This window comes from Ixodes scapularis, unplaced genomic scaffold, assembly GCF_016920785.2.
Source record: "Ixodes scapularis isolate PalLabHiFi unplaced genomic scaffold, ASM1692078v2 PGA_scaffold0__279_contigs__length_252992795, whole genome shotgun sequence".
Classification (NCBI taxonomy): domain Eukaryota; kingdom Metazoa; phylum Arthropoda; class Arachnida; order Ixodida; family Ixodidae; genus Ixodes; species Ixodes scapularis.
The window spans coordinates 107,883,313-107,901,308 of record NW_024609835.1 but is presented as its reverse complement, the minus strand read 5'-3'; the positions used below and the strand labels follow the sequence as shown (position 1 = coordinate 107,901,308).

Here is a 17,996-nt window from a genome sequence, read left to right as displayed (position 1 = left end):
TGTGATTTTGCTTGTTCACGGAAGTCTGACCTGATTTCTACTAGTTAGAAAGCATGAACTTAATATAATTAGATACGAGCCGTTTACAGCTACATGACCGAGCAATTAAAGTCAGTTATGTGTTTAATGGGCGCTTACTTTGATTGATCGTTTCTGGCGGTTTTGTCCTTCTGTATTATGCAGAAACAAACACTGGGAGCGCATTTTTTTATATTTTTTTTGCGCAATAACCGCGCTTAGCGGTCGTCATAGGCTCCAAAACCGGCTCCTTTTGAATATTACAGCAGATATACAGAAAATACAGATCGGTGAGTTAGCGAATACTCGCCACAGCTAACACAGCGCCCACCACGCTGCTGTCATCCATAAATTGACGCAGACAACGACATTTGCGCCCGAGAACGCGTGAAACCGATCATGAGTTGCACGGACGAACCCGAACCGGCGAAGTCTAAGGAAGAAAGCCAATCAAACAGCGATCAGTTGCTGCTGCGGCTGGAGGAAAAGTTTAAATACAGGTATACGGACCAAGACCCCAGCTACATGAAAGTGGTCAACAAACCTCCGGTACCGCCGCCTTGTGTCTACCCTTGGTTCGTTCAAAACAGGAGGCCCTTTGGGCGACGGTAAGTCGTTGTTTGATCTCTGCTGTTGTGTCTGAACGCGTTTGCAGAAACTTGAAAAGCACCTAGCCAACACATTGGTGTTTGGATCTAACCATTGTCTAGACTCTAGATGGCACATTGGTGTTTGGATCTAACCATTGTCTAGACTCTAGATGGCACATTGGTGTTTGGATCTAACCATTGTCTAGACTCTAGATGATCATTCTTGTAGTGCCCTCAAAAGGTGGCCGAGTTGTTTCCTAGGAGAACATCGGTCCGTCTGGATTCTTAGGATGTAAAGGCAGGAAAGTGGAAGCGAGTCAATCGTGCGCCCGCTCGGGGCGAATGTGTCACTGACAAGGTCCGCCTGGCATGAATTGGATCTAGTTGGATTAAGGTTAATTTCCAGTTGGATTTAGATGCGACCAGTTCCATAATCCAGCTCCAGCTGGATTAAGTTTTGCTTGGAGTGCTCATTAGTTCGACAACTTGAATCATCTGCAGGGGAGGTCATCAGGGTGGCTATGATCGTGGCCGTGACAGGAGTGACTACCGGCAAGACAGCTGGAGCAGAGCTGGTGGCAGCAGCAGGAACTGGGAAGACCGGGATCGAAGCAGAGACTACCAGGACCGTGGCAGGGACTATCGGGACCGTAGTGGGGACTACCAGGACCGTGGTAGGGAGTACCAGGACCGTGGTAGAGGCTACGATAACCGAAGTAGTGGCGGTCACTATCGAAGCAGGGACGACGGGGATCGTGGTGGAGGGGGCTACGAAGACCGTGGCAGGGGACGTGGCAGGGGCTACCAGCAGAGGAGGGACTACTGAGCTAGAGGTCCTTTGCGGAGCAGACTCTACCTGGTACCTTTGGTTATGGGGGCTCTCTTTAGCTGTCCCCTAGCCTACCCGTGGGACGGCTGTGGTCTTTTACGAGCAGCCCTTTGGTGTAAGGGTCTGCGGGGGACTTTTGTATCTTGTTTCTTACAAGAGTGTAGTCCTGGGAATTCAACATGAGGGGCCGAAGTGACTGAGTGTTTAGACTGGTGCGTTGCTGCACTTCATCTATGTTTTCATGCTCTGTTCATCCTTTTTAAGTATAACATAGAGGGAACATGCACGAGGGATGAGGTCACGCTGCCACATTACAGTGCCGACATATGATTGATTCGGATCAAAGTAGGGCACCGTATTGAGGTTTCATACTTGATTTTGGTTGGCTTCCTTTTTAAAGGTGCCTATAATTTGCACCCATGCACATTGGGTGTGAAGCGTGCGGTGGAGATCGGCCCTGCAATATACTCCGTTTCATTTTATGATGGATCGCAGCAGGTGCTGCAAGCCATCAGAGCCAATCCAATGCCTTTCAAGTCAGATGACCTTCAGGAGGGGTGCAGCGATACACTGGGCGCATAGTCACGTGATACGTTCATGGTGTTTGACTGGCCGGTTTAGCTCATAATGTCTGCTGGGGTTCATTGTGAGATTAAACGGGGTGTAAATATATTCAAGCTGAAGAAGTATATGATGCTACATTTAACTGAACAGTTCAGTTGCATGTGAGGAATGTATGAAGAGAAAACGACGCCACTGGAGATGTAATCTCTGATATTTCATAAAAGGTTCTTCGTTTTAGTTGTTTGGAGCTGGCGTGTTTGTTTTCTCAGTTCTCATAGTCATTGCTAGGTTCGGTTTTGACTTTCTTGTAAGGACCAGTCAGTGCACCATGTGAAACAAGGATGCCTTGTTTTTCAGCAGAGTTCACCCAACTCTGGTCGGACCTGTGAGGTTATGCATTATCTCGCTTGTTGCGCACGGTGCCGTGGAGGACAAGGGTCGGAGAGAGAGAAAAGCTGCTTTTGTATGTATTTTGAATGACTGGCTTTGAGGGGGAGGAAAGTGATGATGGGGTACACAAAAGAGTGTCCGGGTTAGAGGGGAGTTCCCCCTTCCCTTCCAACTGTTAACTCTGATCCCTGCACCTTGGTAGCACTGCACACAACTAGTGAGGTATGCCGAGCTTCCCTCTGACTGCATTCGACACGATATTTGCATAAATGGCATACGACCCACACTTATTTTACGGGCAATAAATGTGTTTGTGGTGCACATTTTATGTGCGCTTGTTTCACCATGTTTTTATTCTCCATGAACCAAATCTTGTTCCTGTGTCCACCATCCGTCGGGAAAGGTTTCACCTTGCATCATCCAAACTTCTGTGCGTGAAACACGCCACTAGCCAGCATTTCGTCAATATACTTGTTTTCAACTCAAGGAAAAAAAGTTTAGCACATTGATACATTGCACTAAGTAGTTCTTGCAAGATTTGGTTGTCAGTGGAAGAAGCAATGCTTTTGGCATTTGAAATGTGTACGTCTTGATAAGACAATATGTATCTAATGTGAAATGCATGTATGTATATCTTAATTCTCCACATGAAAAAGGAAATTAGTGGTGCTCCTCGAGAAGTCTAACCTTTTTTCACTTCTGGTGAAAACAAGTATAGACGCTATCACAATGAATCCTTGTCAGAGAGGGGTTTATAGTCGTACCATCACAAAGCCTTTGAGAGCTGTGGAGTATGTGTGAATTTTTTGTATACAACGTGCAATACCCTCTACCAGCACCAAAAGGCATTCTGGGAACCGACTGTATAGATCCACGCACTCTTCCATTGTGCTGCATCGCCTGCACGCGATTACCGTTGCTGCCAGCCGGAACGTCGGCTGCCCAAGCTTGTGTGGCCTGTGGTTCTCGCGTCGTCTCTCTTCAGTGCAGAGGCATAGGAAGAGGGGCATGACCCTTCCCCAAGATATTATAAAAGATTAGTTGGAAACAATACAGGAAAGGGAGCAGAAAATTGCTCTCGCCCCGCACCCACCCCCATATCCCGAACAGCTTCGACGCCTCTGCTTCGGTGCTTGTATTGACACCCCAACCGATATAATCTGTTGTCGAGACAAGCTGCCCGTCTGAGGCCACGTCCGGAGGAGTATTGCGGTAGCAGTAGCGGATGACGGAGGCAACGTAGGAAAGCGTGCGAGGTCAGGCAAGCAACTGTGCTACCCTCTTGCTCTCTGCAGTGTCTCATGGTAGGTACTGCAAGAGCAGACGGGACGGTTGCGCTGGTTGTTGCTCACCTCGCACACTGCCTTATGGAATTCTTGTACTAGATGATCTGTGTCGAAGAGCAATCACACGCATGTTGCCTCAGTTTTTCTTGTGAAATTGAAAGTGCCTTGATTCTAGCAAAGCTGAGCTTTTATCGCTACCAATGGTAAGGTTGTGTCGCAAGTTTCTGAAACTATCCGCTGGTGGGATTTAATTTAGAAAATGGTAGTCTTTCGGGTCATCTGGTCTTTATGATAGATGGTGTGATTTTGTGGTCCGATGACAACATATATATCCCCAGATATCCACAGACATTAAATTCGTACCTGTGGCAATATTTTTTTCTGGCTAAATGCTTTACAATATATGGTGAAAATGGTGTACTTGCTAAATGTTAACGTCTTTTTAGAGTAAATTTATCGTAGCCAACTCTTTTATTCTATTTGATGCCATAATCTGACTACCATAAAATATTGTGCATCCGCCCGTTCCACACTAAATGCTGACCACTAAAGTTTGAAACATCTGAAGAAATATGCACAGTACATATATATGTAAAATTGATGACTTCACATGTGCCGTCCCCTATTTTTTCACGGTTGACTTCAAATTTTCAGTGGGCGCATGCTCAATATTTTACGGTGAGTTATAAAAAAAAAATTATTTTGAGGCATGGAATTGTTTTCTTATTTTGTTTCACCTCTGTGCCACGGCAAAAGCTTCCTGCACTGAAAAAAATGGAAAAACCTGGTAGGAAAGAAACACAAGATATACTTCCAGACCATGCAGGTATGAAACTTCATTGCATTGTGCCAGTGGGACTAGTATGTTATGGCTAGGGCTCCGTGTTTTCGGAGTTTATTTTTCGTGAAATTCGGAGGGTGTTTTTCGGAGTTTATTTTTTAGCAAAAAGTCGGTGTTTATCGAAGTTTATTTTTCGTAAATCCACGATTCTCCGAAATTCGGAGATTATTTTCGCAGTGTTTCCTATTAAAAAATAATAAATAATAACCGGATGCAAACGTATGCCAGATAAAGAATAAAACATGCTTGTTTCAATTAAGATTTCTTCAGTTGAATTCGGCGTTGGTGTCATTGGCAATACTAACTTGTCCCACGACAAAAGTCGTACACAAGTGTAGCTTCAATAAACGTGGATACCTTAAAATCAATAAACCGCCGGAGGTAGCCGCAAGGAAGCTTGTAGTCATCCCTTCAATCTATCCCGCAGCCTCGCGAGGTGGAGTGGTTAAGGATGTAATAGAGAAGTTTCAACTGCCCCTCTTCCCTATTTTATACAATCTCTATGGTCCATAGCTTTCACTGTTACGCCCAGAAACATACCCTCTCCTTTCTCTTAATCCCAAACGCCATGGCCCAAACTGGAAACCAAAAGAGTGGCTTTTGTCAAAACACGAATGGTACGATAACCTGTTTCCTTTTATTTATTCACTTTCCCACAGCGCCAGGGTGGCATTACAGTGGGGGGGGGGGGGGGGGAGAGAGAGAGAGAGAGAGAGAGAGAGAGGGGGAGGGGAATTTTCATCAATGTGATACATTTAAGCAATACAAAGGAGCATAACAGAACGCGCACATGCATACCCAGTATACAGGAAACAAAAAAGAAAACACATCTCGCAATGCAGCAAAGAAAGCGTCATTGTCCAAAATGTCAACAACCTCCGAAGGCAATTGATTCCATTCGCTAATAGATTTGGGGAAAAAAGAAGATTTAAACTGGTTTGTGTTACATTTATATTCACATACCTTTCGTTCGTGATCGGCACGATGAGAGATATAATGCGGGGGGAAAATGTAGTTTTCGCGCGTATACCAATTCTGCAGTGATAAATGCTATGAAATAATTTAAGCCGTAGATCTTCCTTCTTTTTTCAAGAGATTCCCAGCCTAAGAATTCTTTCAGACTTGTCATGCTGGGTCGCCTGTTATAGTTCCCGGGAACATATCTAGCCGCTAAGTTTTGACCTCTTTCAAGTTTATTTCTATCAACAGCAGTTGGTAGGTCCCACACTGTACATGCGTGCTCGAGAACAGACCTGATATAACCCTGAACCAGTCTTGACGAGACAAGCCGTAAGACTCCCTTTTGACAACGATCCGAGACTTGGAAGATAATTATGGTGTTATTTTCCCAGGACCATTCTTCCTGCACTGCTCAAATTGTAAAAAAAAAAGAAAAAGAAAAAAAAGAAAAAAATTTTGTTGTGGGGCACATAACAATTCGGAGTTTATCGGATAAATCCCAATTGCCAAAGATTTTACCGGCGGGTGTTTTTCGGATTTATCCAAAAACACGGAGCCCTAGTTATGGCTTTATTCATAATAATTTATAATTTTGAGAGTATAAGAGACAGGTGTCTTTTACTGTCATTTGGCATCCAATATTTGACATGCTGAGATGCCTCGAGAGGCCTTGCAGTCATTGCATCATACCCAGATTCCCATTTTATCGGCTCTCTGACACTTTATCAACATCTGTCCACAAAATTAACCCCTTTGGTTTCACTTCAGAAACACAAATATGGCCATTTCCTGGGGCTGTAGTGACAGCCGTAACTAGTAGGGGCTGGAGACTCCAAGATACGTAGTAAAACAACTACTGATAGGCACTGACATGTTTCCACTGATATGGCAGCAAATCCCCAAACTTGCAGTTTCAGGTTTAGCTGCTGTGTGGCTTGCTGCAGCCATATGACACAGTGTGGGCCAGTTTTTACAGTTTACTCATGTCAATGAACTTCGAGGCTACAGCCATATCTCTTTATCAAAGCATTTCTGATTAGTAAATGGCTTCATATTTTGCACTGCAAGGATGCAGTAAATCGTAAATATAAAAATAAACAAACTTAGGGCAATGCCACTGACCATATACTTTTAGCCAATTTTATTTTCCTATTTCTCCCTCGGCCAGAACCAGTCGTATGAACTGCTATCTGGTCATGGAATATGTGTGAACAAATACAGATTCCAGACTGTTACTACAATGACGATCATGCATATTCATAAAAGCGTTGGCCTTGGTTTTCGGCAAGTATCTGGAAATAGCAGGGTGGAAAACAAAAATCAATATGATTTAAATTGCAGTGGTTTCACTATGATAATTTAAATCGAGCCTTTCCAGCAAAAATAATCGCAAAAATATTATTTTATTTAATGTCAGACTATCATATTATGATAGACTGCCATTAAGAAGAGGAGGTGAGTCCACTCACCTCCTCTTGCGGTCAGCAGTTCCTGGGTCACTCGAATTCCATATAGAGATGATTAATCCAGATGGTCATTGAAGGGTTTATAATTAACAGTCGCACTGAGTGAACAGTCGTATCGCACGTCGCATGGACAACCCATTTGATTTTAAAAATTGCACTCCTTTTTTATATATAAATAAAAGTTACTGAAAATAAATTTTTATAATTTCAAAAACTTTAGGAAAATATCAGATTGATGGTTCATTCATTTAATTGTCGATGTGACAGACCCCGCTGGGGTCCAGACAGGTGTGGACATAGTAGCAGGGGAACGAACATAGTTTAAAAAAATATCAGCTTCAATAAATGAATTCCAACAATAAACAACGAAAGTAAATCGCGGCATCGTGTGTTAGCAGGGGTTGGAGGCAACATCGCATCGTGTGTCCAGAGAGGCGACTTGAAGATTTCCCTTAGGAAATTCATTCACTTTTGATAGCTGACATTTCCACTGCTTTGTATTTTGGCTATTAATAATACAGCGCATTTCAATTCAATCCACTATATTGAAGAAATTGGAAAATTTGCACGCTGCGCCACAAAATATCACCTTGCACTAAACGAAAGCGAAACCGCACTAACCGTTTTTTTTTTTTTGGGGGGGGGGGGGGGGGGGTGAGGGTAGCGTGAACCAACGTAGAAGCTTTAACTTAAGTTAAACTAGCAACGAGTAAGTAACAAAACGGAACATATTTTAAACTCACCTTTTATTATATGAAAAACAAAATATACAATAAAAATAATAATGAAAAAATTGAACACTAGCGCCATTTTCTAAATGTCACGCTGTCGCGTTGGTCATTGATTTTTGTTGGAGCACGCCTACGCAAGCTAGCAGATTTTTTCGGTTTGCTGCTCTTGCCAGTTACGTGTTTCTAGTCAGCTGAACTTTTTGCCTTTCCTTGTGTACATAAACTGCCGCAAACATGTGTGGGGGGTTTACGTGCTCCAAGAATGCTCTCACAGCGCTCAACATCATGTATATTGTGAGTAGAGAGCCGAAGAGTCCGAATTTTGTTTCTCGTCACGCATGTTGGCCAGTCTGCGGGCGAGCGTAGGTGCGGCACCGCGGGTCGGCGGACCCCGCAGATGTGCTGGCCCCGCACGATTCGTCGCTCGCGATCGGAAATATCGACTGCGTAAACAGTGCCGACAGAACGCCTTGTCGCGATCTGCTGGCTCGTCTCAACGTAAACGCTCTCTTTAATCTCCCCAAAGATCGGACGTTTCCGTCCCGGCCTCTTCTGCCTGCTTGTATCCGAAGTATCGCGCGTTCAAAAACTGCAGCATTTGCGATATACTAGCGTCTGTTACTTTCTCCACTTTTTGAATCTTTAGTTGGCCACGGACATATATGCTTTTTGCGGCGTGGGCTGAGGCTCAATGAACCGCCCAATCTGTTTAAGCGTTATGTGGCGCGAGCAGCTTGCATCGCATTGCTTGCGCGGATTCGTTTGCCTAATTGCCGAAATCGTCGGTTCTGAACACTGGCGGTGTGACGTCAGGTAAAAGTCATGCAGTAAAACAGCTGTTTGCGATTTGACGTTGTGGCGCGCCGCGGAAGCGCGCTTCATCGCTCTGTCGTGCGTTTCTTTCCAGATCGTGTCGTTCATTCTTATCGGAGTTGCGGCGTACGGCCGCGTGTCGAGCATCGTCACCAACATCACCATCTTCGGGGCAGTGATCGCCTGCGGAGTGTTCCTGTTGCTCCTATCGCTCGTCGGCCTCATCGGGGCCGTGAAGCACCACCAAGTGCTCCTCTTCTTCGTATCCTTTCTGGGCAACGGGAATCCAGCTCTGAGGCCGCAAATAAACTCAATTGATCAATCATTTTTATTTTTTTTTATTTATGTTTACAGGTTTTACGTACTGCCGCGGACAATATGAGCTGAAACAGCACTCCATGCATCTTTGGCTTAACCGTCAGTTCTTAAGGAAGCTTTGGTTCGAACGTGCTTTAGAACGCAAAACAGGGCCTCGGTCTTTTAACTCTGACAATTTCGGAAATAATAAGAGCTCAACAAGGCGGTAAGTTGGGCGAGTTGGTTGAACATCTTCAAACGTGAAAACGGCGCAAAAATTTGACAAAGGACAAGTGAAAGAAGTGCACGGACACAGCGCTTTGTCCGTGCACTTCTTTCACTCGTCCTTTGTCAAATTTTTGCGCCGTTTTCACGTTTAAATAATAAGAGCTTGTGGGGAACTGTAGCCATAGCAACAGTCCAGATCGGGAGTTTCGGCTCATATTGCCCAGGGGTGTACATAGAAATATAAGTCGCAACGTAAGTCTATGCTGTTTGTGCATAAGGTCGAAAGGAGCTTTGTCAGATTTAGGCTGTTGAGAAATTTACTGACATCATATCGCAGGTAATTTGGGGGAGCTACTGATGCTGACAATTGACTTAGTCCAGTTCATCCCCGTGTTTAATGTGGCACCTCTTTTGATGTGGTGTTGTGCATGAAAAGATTGACTCTGAGATACACACTTTTACGGCCACTATCATCCTCACTCCCTCTGTCAAAATCGAGGACTTGTTGCAATAAACGACCTCCCGTTTGTTTTGATTTAGTTTTTCAGATAGGAAGACTGAAATTCTGCATCACCTACACAAGTCACCCCTTTGTGCTGGGCACGGTGTATGTTCCGGGAGATGACGACATAAAAGATGAATGAGATGTAACACAGAAGGGAGATCGGTTCATTCTTCCAACACACAACTAAGGCTAGTGTGTGCCACAGTGTTGGGAACTAATATGTGTAAACAGGACTTTGACCACCTCATTGCAAGTTTTGTTTGCCACGGAATACCCCCCAAGGCGGCGCTTTGGAATACTCGCTAAATGTGAAGACGTTCGCATAGCTTACGAGCTGGAACGTATTGGTGTCGCTATTCCCTGCCACGTCCTCGAAATTGGAGGGGAGCACCGTACAACGAGACGCGACGCAACATCGTCGGCCGGCGAGCTTCGTCCTTGACCGCCCCCCAGTACATGGTGATCCTGTTCCTGCTGTTTGTGGTCCAGTTCAGCGTGGCCTGTGCCTGCCTGGCCATGACGGAGGACCAGGAGCGGGAGCTGGCTCGCCAGGGCTGGGAGAAGGCCCCCGCCTCGGCCAAGGGTCAGGCGGAGCGCCTTTTCCGCTGCTGCGGCTTCGAGGACAACGTTACCGACCCCGAGCCCTGCCAGGGGGTCCCCACCTGCTGCGACCCGTCGCAAGAGGTACGCCCCTCCGTCAAAGTGGCCGGCTGCACGGGAGTCCCGGGGCGCATCTCCGACCAATGTCTTTATTGCGTCCAAAAAAAATTGTCCCCCGACTTCCACCCAACTGCATCGTGGAAGTGTCACGCTGTCGTCGGCTGTTCTGCCGCAGGTCACTCTCTGGCTGGATGGTTCACAGAAGCTTCGGCAACCAGGAGTCGAGATGCCGCGACGGCAGTGATGCTCGCATTCTCGCGCTTTTTTCTAAAACTTTTACTCGCGACCGCCGGGATCGCGACTCCGACAGCGCGACACTGCAGCTTTTGCGACGTTGTTTGTTGCCACCTCGGGACCACTTTTGATGCACGGGCGGAATGGGGCGCTTTTGATGCACAGGCAGGGTGCCCAAAGATGCACTTTGGGCACCCTGCCTGGCCGACAGAGCCTGCGGCGTCATCCGGGACATATTTATTAAATATTTTGAGATACCATTAACCCCTTTTAGAGTCATTATGGGAGAGAGTAAAAAATATACGGTGATAAAAGGCGGTAGGAAATGAGAAAGGTCGCGTACGTGGATCGTAATTTGCATCCTCCGATACAAAAGCAAACGCATAAATGAAGCAAAAACACACGCTCATAGTATTACAATGTCTGTGGATCATTATTAGAAAATGCGCGCGTACCATTTCGATGGTAACACATAAAAACAAGTTTTACGAGCGCTTCAAATTATTTCAAAACTCTGCGGGGGAATGTGAGTTCACAATTTTCTGCGGAAGAAGGTTTCATTTCTCTCTTGTTTTTGAAAGAAAGAGAACAGTGAAATACATTGATTCTACTTTGAAATGGCTGGATCATTTTAGAATGGCTATTTCTTAAAATGCGAGTTACATGGGGTTTAAAAAAACTGGGTGTATTGACTACTCCCTGTTTCTTAAAGTTAAGAAGTCCACATTGTGTCATGGAGATGTACTTGAGTCTAGCATTCCTGTGCTGTTCGGAAAGAGGTGAAAGGTCTATACTCCATTTCACCTTAGGCGTGTCCGCAGTGCACGCCACGAGTCATTGGAGCCAATTCAATGCCCTCTGACTGTCATGTAACCCTCTGGAGGGTCATGTGACAATGTGCGGGGCATGTAGTCGCGCGGTATGTTTTCAGCGCTGGATTGGCTGGGATTGATCGTAGGGCCTGCCACAGCACAGTTCGTCGTGAGGTAAAATGGAGTATAGTTTTAACGTGCCAATAACAGTCTGTTTGTTTGTATCTGGAGAGTATATACCAGGTGGCAAGTCTGTGTTCATTCTCCGATTTCTAAATGTGATTTTTCTGATGGGGGTTCCATATTACATTTGCATACTCTAATACTGGTCGTATGACTGTTTTGTACACCATCACCCTGGCACTCATAGTTGCCTCCCTAAAATTTCTTTTCCGATATTCTAAAGTACACTTAGCAGAACGGTAGTTATTGTTGACATGACTCCCCCACTTTAAATGATTTTAAATTGTTACGTACACCCAGGTATTTGTAGCTATTCACTCATTTTAAAGGAGTCCCATTAACTGTATATGCATAAGGTAGAATATTGTTCTTTTTTGTTATCCTTAGAAGTACAGTTTTGTCAATATTAATTGCCATCCCCCATTTTTGGCACCATGACCAAATTTTCTGTAGTGCACTATCTACTTTAGCGTGATCCTCCATAGTTTATATATCTGTGTAAATGATGCAGTCATTTACAAATAATTGTGTTGCGACAGAATCATCAATGGCTTGTGCTATATCATTTATGTACCTTAATATCCCGAGTCATCGCCCATCCCCGAGCCATCGCCCACCCCATTTTTTGGGCCAATATCGATTTCCGAAAAAACACCGAGTCATCGCCCACCACTCTGCGATCCGCGAACACTCATCCTACCCGAATGACGCGGCCGCGGACCTTACAGTTGGAGGACGTCCGTGACAAAGTAAAACGAAGGAGGGAAAGACACTTCTTTTTGTTTACGCATTTCCTCCGTGAGCGACCCCAAAGTGGTCGTGTATCCGTGCGAAAAGAAAACGACGGAGATAACAAAATAAGAGTTTGTTAACGTAACCGCGGAGTGTTAGGTCAAAGTCTGTCTCCGCCGAAGTAAGGTCACCGCGAACCCGCTCCTTCTTCCCGCCCGTCGCGACCGCGGTTGTGCAATATTTTAGGCAAAGCCAAAGCGTAAATAAAGCTTTGCTGGAACGTCCTACACAGACGTTTGAAGAGCGTCCCAACCGTGCATTGATAGCCCGCCGTGCACGGACGCACGTATGTACGCACCAAACAAGAAAGTTGCGCAAGAGCTTGCAATTGACAAGGCGCCCGACTTGGCCCGACGCCAAAGTATTTGCCAACGCGACCGGCGGCTTTCCCGCTTTCCCAGCTTGCTCTTGGTCGCTTCTTTGATCCACTCGCTCGCTCGCTCGCTCGTTGCGCCTGGTCGGTTTTTCTATTTTCTTGTAGACTTTTCTTTCTTTTTTTTTTTTTTTTTTTACTAACTAGGAGAACATAATGGTGACATTCTTTCACGGAACAAACGTTCGTGCTATATGCAGATCGGCGGTGTTTCTAGCGCGTATGCAAGCAACGGACTTCGCTATAGTAAAATATTCTTTCGTGAGCATTTTTTTTCTATAAAACAATGAAACTAAATCGAGTTCTGAGTTTGATGTATCTCTTGTGCATCGGCGCTAGATACGCAGAGAAAAATAGGCGGTTTTTTCCGCTTTTTTTCCAAGTGTTTGTGCTCACCCACCGAGACATGGCCCACCCCACTTTTTTAACGAATTTCAGGCGGTTGGGGGGTGGGCGATGACTCGGGATATTACGGTATATCAAAAATAAAACCGAAGCCAAAACGGAGCCCTGTGGGACCCCCGATGATACTGGTAGAACTCTAGATATTGCGTTGTTTATTTCACCAAACTTTCTTCTTTTCTTTAGGTATACACTTATCCAGTTAACCGATTTCGAGCTGACTCCAATTAGTTTAAGTTTATTTATTAGATATCTATGTCATACACAATCAAAAGCTTTTGACATATCTAGAAATATTGCATCTGTTTGTCCCCCAGCATTAATAGATTTTCTAAAGATTTGAATTCATTCACTTAATTGAGTAACCGTTGAAAATTTTCATCTAAAGCCGTGGTGGTTCTTGTAGAGAAGGTTATCATTTTCTAAAAAGGCGTAAAATGATTTTGAGACTACGTGTTCCATTATTTTACAGCAGGTGCTCGTCAATGATATTGACCTGTAACTGGCCCACTCAGCGTACCGCTATAAGAACAGCTACTCCCCGAGCCAATGAATATAACTGTCAGTTTATAACATCGCTGTTTGTTTCATGGCTATTTTGCAATGTCTTCGCTGTTGCAAGTAGTGTTCTTTAATTACCCAGATGGAAAGTGCACATAAAATCAATTGGCACTTTCCTCCAACAAATTATTATGTAACTAGGGTTCTGTGTTTTTGTATAAATTTGATAAACTCTGAAGAAGCCTCTCCGATAAAGTTTTTTACAATTCGGATTTATGTATCCGAAAAACTTGGAATTTCGAGGTCCCAATGCCAAAATAAAAAGAAAAAAGAAGATATTTTACTAATATAGTTTGTCGGAGCACAGGGCTAGTGGTCCTGAGAAAAGGACAATTCAGTTTTTTCTATCTTGGACTATTGAAAAGATGGAGTCTCCCGTTTATCTCGTCAAAGTTCATCCAGTACAATGGGCCAGTGTACTTTTGGACCACGACAAGAAACACCATTCTGGTTTCCAGCTTGAACCATATTATTTGTGCTTCTTAGAGGGAGAGGTTGTGTTTTAATGAAAGTGAAAGATGTGAACCTGTAGATACCATGGGAGGGGAAGGGCAGCTGAACGTTTCAAAGGTACACTGACAGGATATTTATGCTCACCGAGGTTTCTATTTGAACATGACCTATAAGAGCCCAACTACCCACAACAGAATTTGCAGCTTGAAATTCCTTTTCTTTCCGCCCATAAACAGCCGGTCGAGAATTGACCGGTTTCAGTAGCGCTCACTCTTTTTTCCATGGTCACGTGGCCTTCGAGCGATGCATACCAAATGTACTCAAAGTCCGGGGTCATCTAAGGCACACATTCCATATTAAGAATGGAAAAGAATATAAACTCGATTTTTGTGGCCTCCAAAAAACTGCAAATATGTTAATCGAAAGAAAAAAAAAAAAGAAAAAAAAGTTGCACTGATTACAGGGAGTACATGTACACGTCATGCTCAATGTGGCGACGTACCACAGGCTGGACGGTGTGATGGCGGCGCACGATGGACCAACAGCGCGATGGATGTTCGGTCGCTACTTCGGAACTGCCGTTCGTTGAATGGGCCAATCCATCTTCAAGTAAAGGACATCGAGCAAAAGGGATATGAGTGCGAAGCAATCGCACATCAAACAGTGCATGCAACTTCATCGCCTGCTTCACATGCCGGAGAGGCGGAATAAAAAAAGAAACGCGGTGGGGGGTAGCCAGGTGACATCCGGCCATGAGCTTCTGTACTTGCGTTTCAGTTTCGAGCTGTTGAGTTTTTTGGCTTTATTAAAAATGTATGTGACTCTGCAGCAAAATATTTCTTGGGTAGTCTCCTGGCACCCTATTAAATCACCTGGCAAAAAATAAGAAGAAAGCTTTTTTGGGGGGGTGTCGGTGTCCCTTTAAGCGTCCAGGAGTTCAACTATTTCGGTGTATGTACCGATGTTTATTGAAGTAACACTGTTTTCAAGATTTGTCGTGGCACAGTTCGTACTGTCAGTCGCAAGGGCACCAATGCCAAATGCAGCTGCAGAAATTCGGTAACGGTGATTTTTTCATGACTAGCATATGTCTTTGTCCAGACATTTTTTTTTTATTCATTTAGAAAACAAAGACAGTAAAATTAAACTGAGAATTTTTGAGAATTGCGAATCTAACAAAAAATAAACTCTTATAGACCCCAAATTTCCAGCAAAAAATAAACTCCGATGTACACCCTCCGAATTTCACAAAGAATGCTTCCTAATCTCTAAGATTGTCCTATGTTGTTGTCACTTGTTGATCTGGTCAAGTTCCCAAATTTCCTCGACCGTCCCTGCCCCCGAGTAAATTGTTGTTACATTTTTACATGTTAAGCGCTATTTTTTGGATCTGGGCCACCCACTGATGCATAACTATGTGCCAAACCCTTCCTAGTAAATGTGCACTATCGTTTGCAAGGCCTGTAGGCCCCTTCGCTGCTTTATTGCATTATTATTACGTTACATTAAGGGGTGACACCACCTTCAACTGTCAACCTTTAAACCAGTCGCTCAATATTAATGAAATTGAAAGGCTTTATTCATCTCGTTGCCTAAATGCACCGTATGATGTTTCATCTCCGTACAACAATTCTCCGATAAGCTACGGGGAGGTTTGCTGCAAAATATTGAGAATTTCTAAGCTTCAGGCGTAACTACCTAGAGCCTCTGGGGGCTGCAGCTATCTATTTTTTACCCTGAAATCTGCACTTTTTTAATGCAAATTACAATTCGAAAAGCACTCCACATAATGGGGCTTTTCGTGCTCATCAAAACCCTACTTTTTATCAATAAAAACTTTATTTAAATAGAAAAATAAATATCTAGCCGTATTCCTCATTAAATTTCAGTTCAAGAACATCCACAGCAAAGAATAAATTACGCAATTCATTGAAATGCCTAAAACCAAGTTGTTGCAAAAAAGTGAAATGCATAAAAATTTTCTTTGAAGTTCCCACACAACAACATTTGATTTTACGGGTGGTGGTGGCAACTAAAAGTCATTATGAGCATAGGTGGTGCCTTCTGCTTACACCCAATCTCCTGCGTGGCTTTGCTGAGTGAGTCCGAGCTTAAAACACTTCCTTCAAGTGTCATTTTGTTGTCGACATGTGGACATTGATTATGAAACAAGTGAGGCTTGCAATACACAAACAAATGTCAGCAATTATAGGCAGGGTAAACATCACTAAATACAAAGCTGACAAACCCATAGGACTTTCTATAAACAAATGTTGGTTTTAGTTAATTCTCTGTTCAGTCAGGGCGGGCTTTTTGATTCTTAGCCTTGTGCATAGCCTCTTCCACGGGAAAGCTGAACTTCTATAGTGTCCTTGCCCTAATAGTATTTACTCTTGAACAATTATGTTTAATGTACTGAAACTGTAAAAGAAATGCTTTTTTCAATGAGAGTATGATCATCGTTCTAGGGTGTATCGGTGCAGAGCTACAGCTGTTGGAATGTAGGAAACAGAAGTTTCACGTTTTCAAAACATGGTTTTGCATCGTCGGCTTACTGAAAGGGGTTCATTCCTCCGTAAATATTTCAGATATTGAAATAAAAATTCGTGGGAGTGTGCACTACTATTAGTTGTTGAACCTCAATAGATAAAAATGAAAGAAAGTCATTTTTTGCTTATAAATTGTAAATTTGTTTTTAATGTATGTTGTTTTAAACAGTCTGGTTGGGACACGCGTGTCAAAAATAAATTTTACGCAAAAAGAAAAAAAAAAGTTTTAGAGCAATATTGACAGCGCGAGACGCGATTTAGGCAACAGTCACTTCCTTTCTACTTGCTTTCTCTCGGCGTTTCGGGTGCGCGGAGGAGAGGTGGGGTGGCTTCGCATTCACAACAGAGATTCTCATTCCGGAATGACCGGTGACATCATGGACTTCGCGCAGAATTTCAAATAGATCTCTCGCCGTCAATATTGATCCAAACATTTTTTTTTTTTTTTTCGCATAAAATTAATTTTTTTTTATGTGTGTCCTGCGTTTTTTACAGTCCGCGTGTCCAGGACTGCGGGAAAAACTCCTTTTTCTTTTCAGAGACCATTTAACGTGGTGTCCCCCCTGAAGGTTTCTATCAATCAAGCAAAATTGAAGTTCCCCGAGAGCGAAAAGTTTCAAAACCCCTGATGCACGACGAGAATAAATCTTAGCGAGTTCAGTATTTATTTAGTTCTGGGAGAATTAAAAACACAGTGAACAGGAGGCTCCCTACTGTTAGGTGACATGAGCTGTAAATGGTTGAGCACTACTAATCTCCATCTAGTAGCCAGTAAAAACTCGTATACTGTACTTATGCAAGCCTATTATGCATCTTCTGTTTAAGAAAAATGAACTTTAAAACTGCCTGCACGTTACAATCAGATACGAAGTGCCCTTAGAATCATTATTATTGGGTATAAAAACTGGGTGCGCATTAGAATTGGGGTGCATTAGAGTCGGGTCAGTGTGATAGTAAGAAGTGAGGATTATGGGCTCTTTCTTTTGCACATACACATTCTGCAGCGTCGTGAGCCCTTTGACGGTCGTCGCCATGCACGTACAGCAGTGGTTACAGAATTGAAAGTGCCCGCCTAATGCGAAATAGCGTGCACTGCGAGAGGTGTTGCCATTTGTTATGTCTCTGATGAACTATAAACGTCATATTCGTGTGGTGTTTTGCTTTGCTGGGGTTGTTCATAGTGTTGAAACTAGATGCTTTGCGCATGGGCGATATGGTCGCTTTGCATCTCGGCTATTCTGGCAGTAGCAGCAATTGGAGTGCCGGCTCTTCCGACTCAAGCTTTTAATGCTTCTCATATTTTAATTTAAAGCATGAGAGTTTTTCATCAGATAGAAAAGATCTGTAAATTGCCTCCAATTCGAAATCTGTATCTGCCAGAATGTTGCGGAAGCGGACGCGTCAAGATGAAACCGGTTGGAAGGAAGGTGACAACTTTTCGCCTTCAATATTTTCATTT

The 17,996-nt window shown here is 43.8% G+C and overlaps 2 protein-coding genes across 3 annotated transcripts in view; both read left to right on the top strand.

Moving 5' to 3' along the window:
* Positions 1-417: 417 nt before the first annotated feature.
* On the top strand, positions 418-2,734 carry LOC120846519 (mRNA cap guanine-N7 methyltransferase). Its single transcript, XM_040218308.3, has 2 exons — positions 418-626; positions 1,110-2,734. Exons 1-2 carry the CDS (start codon positions 418-420, stop codon positions 1,432-1,434), a joined length of 534 nt encoding a protein of 177 aa, XP_040074242.1. The 3' UTR covers positions 1,435-2,734.
* A 5,074-nt stretch (positions 2,735-7,808) lies between these two features.
* Positions 7,809-17,996, top strand: part of LOC8027309 (tetraspanin-13) — a 31,722-nt gene continuing 21,534 nt past the window's right edge. For both annotated transcript variants that reach the window (XR_005798763.2, XM_040503823.1), the window contains exons 1-3: positions 7,809-7,969; positions 8,583-8,750; positions 9,972-10,202. Coding sequence is in view for 1 of the 2 variants with exons in the window: in XM_040503823.1 (XP_040359757.1) it covers positions 7,910-7,969; positions 8,583-8,750; positions 9,972-10,202 (459 nt within the window). In the remaining variant the exon portion in view is untranslated. The remainder of the gene's footprint in view (positions 7,970-8,582; positions 8,751-9,971; positions 10,203-17,996) is intronic.

Excerpts from the sequence above, each read along its gene's own strand:
- LOC120846519 (XM_040218308.3), top strand. The coding sequence starts at position 418 with ATGAGTTGCACGGACGAACCCGAACCGGCGAAGTCTAAGGAAGAAAGC. Across the intron at positions 627-1,109 it reads AGGAGGCCCTTTGGGCGACG|GGGAGGTCATCAGGGTGGCT; the intron begins GTAAGTCGTTGT and ends AATCATCTGCAG.